The sequence below is a fragment of the Propithecus coquereli genome, unplaced genomic scaffold (assembly GCF_000956105.1).
Source record: "Propithecus coquereli isolate 6110/MARCELLA unplaced genomic scaffold, Pcoq_1.0 Scaffold27, whole genome shotgun sequence".
Taxonomy (NCBI): domain Eukaryota; kingdom Metazoa; phylum Chordata; class Mammalia; order Primates; family Indriidae; genus Propithecus; species Propithecus coquereli.
This window is the reverse complement of record NW_012148285.1, coordinates 1667411-1678321: the sequence shown is the minus strand read 5'-3', so window position 1 is coordinate 1678321 and position 10911 is coordinate 1667411. Positions and strand designations below refer to the sequence as shown.

Below are 10911 nucleotides of genomic sequence, written 5' to 3'. Positions count from 1 at the left end.
TTGAGGTTGCTGTGAGCGAGGCTGACGCCACGGCACTCTAGCCTGGGCAACAGAGTGAGACTCTGTCTCAAAAAAAGAAGCTGACAGAATCAGTGACACGTACCTTGTTAACAGTGACCTCAAGACCCTGACAATGAAGACAAACAGATAGAGTCAGTTCTGATTTAGGGAGTCAGTGGTTGGTTTGTTTTTTTAAGAGACAGGGTCAAGTGATCCTCCTGAGTTGCTGGGATTACAGGTGTGAGCCACCATACCTGGCTGGAATTCTGGTTTTCTAACACCCGGACTACCTGTGCCTAGTAAAACAAGTTACTTGGGATCCTGAGAGTCAGTCTTCAGTCCCTGTCATCAAAAAAAACTAGATATCAAAGATGAGATGCCCTTCACTGGGCCAAAGCCACTCTATTTTTTTTTTTTTTTTTTTTGAGAAAGTCTTGCCCGGCTGGAGTGCAGTGGTGTCATCCCAGCTCACTGCAACCTCAGACTCTGGGGCTCCAGCCTCGGCCTCCCAGAGTGCTGGGACCACAGGCGAGAGCCACCGTGCCCAGCCTACAACTTCCACTTCTTATTTAAGCCAAATAGTTGCTTTCTCATAGAAATCCTTTTTTAAAAAAAATCTTTTCTTTTGGTTGTTTTATACAACTTGAATTCATTTCTATGTTTTATACAATGTGGCCTTTAATACTCACATGAATTGATGTGAGACACATATGCTTTCTAAAGACTGGTTTTATATGCTGTTTATGTGAAGGAAACCCATTTTCAATTCAATAAAATGATTTGCAAAACCTTATGTGGTTGTGTGCGCACACTGGCACCCACAAACCCTGCGTCCGTCTGGGGTGTCCATGTGAGACACTGCCAGCTGTGAAAAGACAAGACCTCTTAGAATAAAAGGAGAGAAGACCGGGGCAGGTTTGGGAGGGGTCTGGGGTTAACGAGGAAGGAGCCAGTGGAGGGGAGGCTGCAGGCTCTCCAGAGGGTGCCAGGGTGTCCGTCCCCGGCTGGCAGAGATGATGACAGCCATGGCTCTTTCACCCACCGCCCCCCCAACCCCGTACCTGGGTCTTCCTGCTGAGCTGTGCTGGGCAGCTGCTCCCGCTGTCTCAGGGCCTCCAGGCCCGCCAGGTCAGGCAGGTGGCAGTGGCTACGCATCACCATCACCCGCTGGCCCTGGGTGATGGCCCGGCTGCGGCAGCCCAGCCGAGCCTGGTCCCGGCACATCCAGTACACCTTCTCCCCGGCGGCCTTCTCCTTCCTGTAGAGGAATGAGTCGTGCACCAGGAACCTGCCCCCAAGGGACGTCCTCAGGAACTCCAGGGGCCGGAGGGCTTCTGAAGGGGAATGTGACACCGTCAGCGGGGCCTGGGGGGCAGGGATGCACGTTTCCCCCAAGTCAGCCCCAACCAGGACGCTGCAACCCCCCCCCCCCAGCAGGACCCTCTCAGGGCAGAAGCTCAGGCCACAGCCCTGACTGCCTGGAGTGCAGACTGGCTGTCCCTTTCCAAGGGCCCTGCAGCTGCCCAAACCCCGAAATCTCCTGGAGGCCTCTCCTGACCACGCAGCCCCCCAGGGCAGAGGCCGGGCCATGGCTGAGCTGGGCCGAGCACCAGGGGCACAGCCCGGCTCCTTGTCCGCCGACCCGCCAATCAGACTCTCTGACTTTTAAGCTGAACCAAAAGGTCACGCAGTGTTGGGGCTGGGTGGCCTGGGGGAACCGTGCGAGACCAGCAGCAGCTGGGGGCACGGGGAGGGGAGCTGAAGGGTGCCCAGGGCCCAGTGTGTGCAGAACGTGTCCTGCAGCTGCCGATGGCGCCACCCCAGCCCTCCAGCTCCTCTCTAGTGGTCTAAGAAGGTGGCTCCCCTGACAGCCAAGCCTGCACGGAGCCCTCAGCACCCAGCCCAGTGGACAGACCGACACGCACGTCCCGCAGGCAGCCTCCAGCCCGTGTGCAGGGGCTCAGGTCCTGGGGGGCTGCCAGGCAGCAGAGAGACCAGTGCCCACCCACCCCTCCTGCCCGCACCTGGGCCTTCTTCCCACCGGGCCAGATTGGGGAACTGCTCCCGCTGTCTCAGGGCCTCCAGGCCCCCCAGGTCGGGCGGGTGGCAGTGGCCACGCATCACGGTCACCCGGCGGTCCTGGGTTATGGCCCGGCTGCGGCAGCCCATGCGGGCCTGGTCCCGACAGGTCCAGTACACCTTCTCTCCCGTGGCCTTCTCCCGCCTGTAGAGGAACGACTCGTGCACCAGGAAACTGCCCCCCAGCGGGGTCCTCAGGAACTCGGGGCCTCCTGGAGGAACAGGAGAGGCATCAGGGGAGGGAGCCTGAAGCCGAGGCTTGGGAGCACCGTGGGGGGCCCTGTTCAGGAGCAGCATGGCCACCAGAGTGTGCCCCGGCCCCGTGCCTGCACCCCCTCCTCACAGTGAGGTGGCCGTGGAGCCCAGAACACAGACCCTGCCATCCCCCAAACCCAGCTGGCCTCCAGCTGCCGGGGGCTCCCTTTCCTGAGGCTGGGCAGGGACCCTGCAAGTAAAGGCCTGGTGCCCCCCCCATGCCTGCAGGGCAGTGGCTGCTATGTCCACTCGGCTGTCCTCAGTGCCCACACGGGCCAGCGTGCAGGGCGCATCGTGTCGCACCTGTGCAGAGGGATGCACGCCACGGCCTTGGGGACAAAGCAGCCGGGGCCGCGTGGGGGGCTGTGGGCAGCAAGTGCGGCTGTAGCAGGGCCATGTCCCCCGCCCGGGTGGGTGAGCCCTGCCTCGTCTTGGGCCTTGGAGGTGTTGAGAGGGAGGACCCAGGAGGCTGGCTGTGCCCTTCTGCCCAGAGGTCTCCCTTCCCCTTCCTCCATCCAGGCACAGGGGCCACAGAGGTGAGTGGAGACAGCGGGGAAGGGGGGGTCGTGAGCACATCGGGCGGCCGCAGAAGCCCTTGGAGTGAGAAGGCTCCTGAGCAGGCGCGGGTAGCCGGCTGCAGAGCCCCTAGAGAGAGGCAGCGAGGGCTGAGCAGTGGGGGACTGCGGGGCGGCCCGGGAGGCAGGAGGACCCTGCAGGGTGCAGAATGTGGGGATGTGGGGACAGAGCCAGCCAGGAGGAAGAGTAGGGACATGTGACTACAGGAAATGAGCCCTGTGACCATGGGGCAGGCACCACCTCCTTCCACATGCAATTAAAATGTCCAGTTAGGAATAAAAAGGCAGAGACCACAAGGCCAGAGACCCTGATAGGATGTAAGGGGGTGGCAGCCGGGAACCGGAGGCCTGAGGTCCTTTGGGAGGAGGTGTCGCGGTGAGGGTTATCGGTGTGAAGAGGCAAGGGGGGGCCATGGCAGCTGCCCGAACCCAGCGGAGGAAGAGGCTCGGTGCTGACACCGGGGGAGGGGGTGGGCGTCTGCATCCACGATGTTGTTCCCCTGCCCCAGCCCCAGCAAGCGGGCCACCAGGCCTGTGTGCCCAGGGCAGGCGGTTCCTCCTGTGGGCACTGACCAGCCCAAAGACCCACACGGGCAAGGCCTGGGGTCCCACAGTGGAAACACCACTCGCTACTGCAGCCCCCTGCGCTAAGCCCGTAGTCAGCACCCCATGGAGCGCGTCAGAGCCGAGGGTCACCGGACGCCCGGGAGAAGCTGCGCCCTGTAGACAGAGATCAAAGCAGAGACCCAGGCCCCAGGAGGGCACAGGATCTGCGACTGGACGGACTGCAAAGGAGATGTTCAACCATGAGAGCAAAATTTTGGAAAATTAAATAGAAGGACTGGAAAACAAAACCTAGGAAGTCTCAGTGCTGCATAAATAATCCCTCATCCCGGCAGGATCAACTTCCAAATCACAGGAGCAACAACAAGACACAACGACGGGGGAGGTTATCAAAGAACACAAGGAGATGGCCCCATGTCGAAGGACACAGCTCACAGCCCTCGCACAGGGACCGGAAGAAGACCCGGAGGCTTCAAGCCCGGCCCGACCACACGCAGGACTGATCGGCAGGAAATCGCAACGCTGTTCTGTTCGAGAACAGGCCCAACCGCCACTGACAAACGACCTACCGCCCGGAGCGCCACAAACAGCCACACTGTCTGCCGGCGTGAGGCGAGAGTAGGGGCACCTTCAGATACGCGAGGTCTCAGAGCGTGCCCGCCGGGACTCTGGCTTGGGACGGACTAGAGGAGGGACTTCTCCAAACCGCAAAACCAAGAAAGAGAAAGGCAGGCCCAGAGCAGGAGTCTGGCAGAGGGAACCCCGAGAGACTGACGGGTGCCCCCAGGCCAGGCTGGAGGGGCCAGGGCCCCCCAGGACTGTCATCAGCAAAACGCAGAGGTGTCTGAAGATCTGATGGAGGTGAGGGAGGAAGCGAAGGAAGAAAGCAGCGATCGGTACACAGAAAACCAGGCAGATTCAGCAGCTGCTGCACCGCAGAGAATAGAGCTGCGCAGGGAAGGGTGGGGAAGGGAATGGCATCCCGGTGTCTCCCCCGCTCTGCTGTGAACAGGTTTATATAACAGAATAAAAACAGAAACCTGTGCATAAGTGCCCTGAGCGGTGGGCCTGTGGATTAGAGCTGAATCCTTACTTTCTCAGACTGGAAGTTAACAGGTGACAAGGAGATTGAGAAAATAGCAATAAAAGCATGTTTCAAGAAATAGGGTAGCCAGGCGCGGTGGCTTATGACTGTAACCCCAGCACTCTGGGAGGCTGAGGCGGGAGGATCGATTGAGGCCAGGAGTTGGAGATCAGCCTGAGCAACATAGCAAGACCCCATCTCTGCAAAAAATAAAATTCAGCTGCATGTGGTGGCGCCTGTAGTCCCAGCTACTTGGGAGACTGAGGCAGGAGGATTGCTTGAGCCCAGGAGTTCAAGGCTGCAGTGAGCTATGATGCCCACTGTACTCCAGCCTGGGAGACAGAGCAAGACCCTGTCTCTAACAAAAAAAAAAAAGAAAGAAAGAAATAGGCAGCAAATACCCTAAGAAACAACAGACACTGCTCAGGGGCTCACGCGGGGCAAAGCAGAGGGAGGCAGGGCAGCTGTGCACCTTGTACCATTTCCTCCCTATACGTGAAAGTTAAATGGAGACAGGATAAAGAGAGGGTTAGAAAATCAGCTCTGAAGTCAGGGCCTACAGGCAACTGGGATGACTCAAAAACTATAGGATCGGGAAGAACCTCTGGAAAGAGAGGCAGGTGCCTCGTGGACGTGAACGCAGACGTGGGGAGCTGAGAAGGCTGGGCCGAAATTGCTCTTCGCAGCCAGACGGGACAGGAGCAGTTCCACTGTGACCACGAGAGTCCAAACACCAGGCAAAAAAACCACAGGGGAAGGAGGAGGGAAGGTGTGCCCCAAACTCTCCCTCTCGGCATCCTCCCTGAGCTGCTGAGATTTGGGGGCAGGTCAGGCTGGAAAGGGGGGGCCTGGGTGGATGGGACCCCACTGAAAGCAAAACTAGGTGGGCCGAGGAATGGGAGGCGAGGACTGTAACTCCTTCTAGAATGTTCGCGGAAGGAGGACGTTTGCCCGTGGCACATGTGAGGTCGAGAGGGAAAGGCTATCGGGTCTGGGGCCTGCTTCCCGGGACCCAGCTCCCCGTCCATCCCCAGGTACCTGGACTCCCCCTCGGCGACGGGCTGGCGCGTTTCTCCCGCTGTCTCAGGGCCTCCAGGCCCCCCAGGTCGGGCGGGTGGCAGTGGCCACGCATCACGGTTACTCGCCGGCCCTGGGTGATGGCCCGGCTGCGGCAGCCCATGCGGGCCTGGTCCCGGCACGTCCAGTACACCTTCTGCCCTGCAGCCTTCTCCCGCCTGTAGAGGAACGACTCGTACACCAGGAAGCTGCCCCCCAGCGGGGTCCTCAGGAACTCGGGGCCTCCTGGGAGAAGGGGAGAAGTGGTCAGGGGAGGGGACAGAGTGGGCTGAGGAGGAGGCAGGGGCCACTGGGCAGGCCTGATCTCCCCCCACCTCCCTGGCCCTCGGGAGGCAGGACTGGAGGGAGGCAGGGCGGGCTCAGGGCCCTCACCGGGCTCTGCGTCCTGGTCTTCTTCGTGGGATCCCTCCAGGGCACGGGGCTGGGCCGGAGGCTCCTGATCTTTGACCTTGGCTCGCTTTCTGGGCCCAGGCCTGGTGAGGGTCAGGGTCCCTGGCCCCCTGCGGTAGCACAGACTGTCCACGCCTTGGAGCAGCTTGTCCACTTGGCCCTCGGGCCCGTCCAGCCTGCCCTGCAGCGTCTCCATGGCCTTCTCCTGCTGCCGCCGGGCCTTCAGGCCCTCCACGTCGGGCGCGTGGCAGTGGCTGCGCATCACGGTCACCCGCTGGCCCTGGGTGATGGCTCGGCTGCGGCAGCCGTGCAGCGCGTGGTCCCGGCAGGTCCAGTACACCTTGTCGCCCACGGCCTTCTCCCGCTTGTAGAGGAACGACTCGTGCACCAGGAAGCTGCCCCCGTAGCACGTCCTTAGGAACTCGAGGGACCGGGCCTGTCCTGGAGGGGGACCCAGGGCAGTCACAGCTGAGAGCGGAGGGGGTGCCCACAGCACTTTGGGGACTGACATGCGTTTCTCCTTTATGGCTGAAATTGACCCCTACTGCTGGGGCCATTCCCACCGACACCCCCCAGCGGGAGATCCAGAGCAGCTGTAGGTCCCCTCCAGTCGTCAGCCGTGACACCTCAGCTCGTGGCTGTGAGACTCCGAGTCACTGTCACCCCGCAAGGAGCCAAGACGGACTCTGACTCGGCACCTATGCTCCCAGTCCCACTTTCTCTCAGGGCTCTGTTGTAACTTTTATCCACCTTGTAACACACACACGTGCCATAAAACTCAAATGGTACCAAAAAATACACAGTGAAAAATAAGCCTCTTCCCGCCCTCCCAGGTACCCTGTGCGGGGGCCACCTCAGACCCTTAAATCCTTTCCAGGCCGGGAGGTGCCCAGGCTTCTCGACCCCAAGCCCACTGTCCAGTCGTGGGTAATAAAAGCCGCCGTAAAACTCCGACATGCCAGTCACTGAGCCCCACCTGGGGGCTGGGGCTGGGCGCTTCCCGGGCACCGGAACTCCCGAGCTCCATGACAACTCGGCTTAGCCTGCCCGTTTCAGGACAAAGCTCCTGAAACTCTAGAAATGAAGCCAATTCTCGGAGGCTTCAGGGCAACCAGAGGTGGGGCTGGAATCTGAACCTGGGACCCATAGCCCCAAACTCTCCCTCGCGGCATCCTTCCTGAACGTAAGGACGCCAGCCCACCCGGGAGCCTGCTAAATTCTGATTTCTGGGCCCCACACCAGACCCTGCTGCATCAGAAAATGCTGGAAGGACCTGGGACCCCCAGATCACAGCTGGTTCAGGAGCAGTAGTTCTATCCCATGGGCTTAATGATATTACACTTTTCGAAGTCATTTTGACTTCGAGCGCATTTTAAAAAACCACAGGGGACCCTGCTTTTCTACTTGGGCTTGGGAAGGGGTCTTCAGGGCCCCGCCCGCCCCAGTGTGCACTCACCCATCCCCAGTGTCGGGCGTTTCTTGGGGGGCAGACTCAGCAGCGACAGGGTTCGGGGTCCCCCATCTTCCTCCAGGGCTGGCTTGCTCAGCACCGGCCCAGGGGTGGGTTCCGGCTCCTCAGGGCACAGCCAGGGGCCCACCCCCTCGAGCGGCTGCTCCACTCGGCCTCCAGGACCCTCGGGACCCGGGGGATCCCCCAAGCCCTCGGGCAGGGCCAGGCTGGGCAGCTTCTCCTTCTGGCGCCGGGCCTCCAGGCCTTCCTCATCAGGCGGGTGGCAGTGGTCCCGCATCACGGTGGCCCTTGGGCCTCGGGTGATGGCCCGGCCCCGGCAGCTCAGCGCTGAGTGCTGGCGGCACTTCCAGTACACCTTGTCCCCCACGGCCTTCTCTTGTTTGTACAGGAATGATTCCAACACCAGGAGGCGGCCCCCGAATGGGGTCCTCAGGAACTCCAGGGGTTTGGGGGCTGCTGGGGGCAAGGGGAGGGCTGGGTTAGCTGGCCCCAAAGTAGGGCTGGGGCCAGAGGCATGGGCAGAGCCGGTGAGGGTGCCGGAGTAGGGCAGGGTCCCTGCAGTGGGAGGAGCCTGCTCCTCCTCCTGGGCCCAGCCAGGAAGTCCAGACTCCCAAGGCGGCTTTACTGGGGGAGTTAAAGGAGTTTGGCACATCCTGCAGCCCCCAGGAGCTCAGGGAGTGCCCAGGCAGTGACCCACAGGGACGATCGTGTGATCATTACGCCAGCCTGGGACAGGGTTGTGATCAGACACCAGGAGGCTCAGCTGGGAGCAGGGACAGACAGCCAAGGTCACTTCACTACAAAGGAGAGTGCCCAGGGCCTGTGGAGGTGCTGGGCCAGGGGCAGCAGGCCTAACCCCTCACCTGTGTCCTGCTTGCTGCATTTCTGCTCAGGGGTCTGGGGACCTGGCTGGACTGCGTCCCCCTGCTCCTCAGCTGGCAGGATCTGCAGAGTGCTGGCAAGGATGGTGGGGCCAGATGTCTCCAGGGACACGATACAGCGCACTCCTCTGGGCTTGGAGTCCACTCCATCCCCACCCTGGTTGGAGGCCGTCAGCAGGACCAGTTTGGAGAACTCCTCGGGCTTGCTGGGGGCTGCCGGGACGACATCCGTGCCCGGCTCAGGGGATGGCTCCTGGCCGGCCTTCACGCTCTCGCCCTCCTGCTCGCTGGCCTCAGGCAGGGGCATTCCAGGACCTATGGCCTGTCCCTCAGGCCACACTCAGTCCCAGGCAGATGGATTTCTCCTCCTCCCTGGCAAGGAACCTGGGAGTCCAGGGGCTCCGTCCTAAGGAGGCAAAATCCCAGTCAGTGGAGGAAGCCTTGGGCCTGGGGCTCTAGAAATGGGCTAAGAAGGAGGATGGGCAGATGGGCTACCTGGGTGTCCCTGGGGCTGAGAGGCTGGGAGGGACCTGCTGGAGCTGGGGACCCTGGGCTGCTGCTTCTCTGCCAGGTCCTCTCCTGGCAGTCTTGGGTCCCCTCCCCTGTCCAAGCCTCACTTTCCCCGTCTCTAAAATGTGCACAACAGACACCTCTCCTGAAGGGCTGTGGGGCGACGGATGCTGATGCTATGAGTGACGGCCCACGGGCCTCTCACGTGCCGAGCACAGGCGAAGTGTTTCCACGCACTTCCCCATCGACCTTCTAGCCCCACGTTATGAAAGTCAGCCGCTCTTAATGACCCAGTTGACAGATGGGACAGTGAGGCCCAGAAAACAATGATATGCCTCAGGCTGAAGAGGCAGGAAGTTGAACCTCAGTTTCTGCTCAGGTGCCTGGGGACTTGCCGGACCTCTTGGACCATGCACCCCACCCGGTGCTGTGCACCTGTCTCAGGAGGGTGGGCCGGGTGAATGCAGGCACTTTGAAGACAGCACTAAAGTCTGGCCCTGGAGGTCCCAGTCCTAGGCTGGAGGCCCCAGGCCACCTAGCCCTCAGGAGATGCCAGGGCCCCACAAGAGCAGCGACCTTGTGCCTGGGCCAGTGCTGGCTCAGCTGGGCATGGATAGGGCTGTGGAAGTGTCAGAGAATCCCTCGAGGTCACTGGGGGCTCCTTGGCTTCCAGCCTGGAGCAGCCGAAAGGCTGACAACGTGGAGCTGGCATGGGGCTGGGCTGGCCTGGAGTGCTGGGCCTTAGTCAGCAGTGGGGGGCAGCCTGTGTGTCTTTCTGGGATGACTGGGTGGTGAGCAGATGGTGGGGTCTTTCCCAGCTCTCATTGACAGCTTGGGAACAAGACTAGTGCAGCCCCTGACAGTTTTAGCTTCCTCACTGCGAAAGGTCACCCCTGCTCCAAGTTTTGCGGTTCCAGTTCCACTGGCCCCCATTTTTGTTCCATGGTTCCCTGCTCTGAGGACCCACATTCTGCTCCCCAAAAGCCTGGTCAGCTCCAGAGTCCCTGTAGGATGACGTAGAGGGGCGCCCAGCCCAGGGCAGCCATGAAGTCCCCATCCCCCCCGAGGCAGGACCCCAAGAAATACCCCAGGTAATGGGCAGATGATGCGGAGTCCAGGGCCGCCCGTGTCATCGCCCCCAGCCCCGGTCCAGCCCCCAGACAAGCCAACCCCTGTCTCCCCCACACCCCGCGGTCCTTCCAGCCCGTGCCCATCCCGTCCTACAGGGTAGTGTGAGGTGCTGGGAACCAGGGTGTGGGGGACAGAGCCTGCAGGTGCCTCCAGGGCGGAGCCACTCCGGGCAGGGGCGGAGCCACTCCGGGCAGGGGCGGGAGGCCCCACCCACACGGCGCCCCGCCCGGCGCGCTGATTGGCCCCGAGCACGTCCCTCTGCCCGCAGCCCCGCCCCTCGGCTGCGGAAGAGTGAGGAGAATGAACTGAACGGACGCAGACGGACGTAGCAGGTTCCCTGACCTCGCATCCTCCCTGGTCCCGCGCTCTTCCGCCCTCTGAAGCAAGTCCCCACTGCTCCTGGCCAGGCCGGACCAGCCCCCGCCAGCAGCCTGCGCTCCCTGCCTTCCCCGGGCCTCCCACCCAGCCAGGGCGATGGGGGCAGAAGGCCAGGCCCCTTCCCATAGGCCTTTCGGACAACTCAGGCCACCAAAGTGATTCAGCTGCTGCCCACCAGTGTGCAAATTCCTACAGGACCCAGCAGAGGGACAGGAGTGGAGGCTGGCATGGGCCCCCACACCAGCCGCCTAGGTCTCAGACCACCCAGCACAATGAAAGCCCCACATTCCCATGGAATGTGCCCCAGTCATGGGAGGTGACAGGAGAGAGTGCAATCCTCTCAATTAAAATTTCTGTTTCAGGCTGGGCGCGGTGGCTCATGCCTGTAATCCTAGCACTCTGGGAGGCCAGGCGGGCGGATCGTTCTGAGCTCAGGAGTTCGAGACCAGCCTGAGCAAGAGCGAGACCCCGTCTCTACTAAAAATAGAAAGAAATTAATCAGACAACTAAAAATAC

At 61.4% G+C, this 10911-nt stretch overlaps 1 protein-coding gene across 1 annotated transcript in view; it reads right to left on the bottom strand.

Annotated features, from left to right (window-relative positions):
* FLYWCH1 (FLYWCH-type zinc finger 1) overlaps positions 1-8764 on the bottom strand; it is a 14329-nt gene extending 5565 nt beyond the window's left edge. The window contains exons 1-7 of the mRNA XM_012647520.1: positions 8359-8764; positions 7481-7951; positions 6007-6465; positions 5596-5859; positions 2025-2291; positions 1062-1334; positions 811-884 (exon numbers count right to left, since the gene is read on the bottom strand). Coding sequence (XP_012502974.1) covers positions 811-884; positions 1062-1334; positions 2025-2291; positions 5596-5859; positions 6007-6465; positions 7481-7951; positions 8359-8683 — 2133 coding nt within the window. The 5' untranslated portion in view covers positions 8684-8764. The remainder of the gene's footprint in view (positions 1-810; positions 885-1061; positions 1335-2024; positions 2292-5595; positions 5860-6006; positions 6466-7480; positions 7952-8358) is intronic.
* Positions 8765-10911: the final 2147 nt, after the last annotated feature.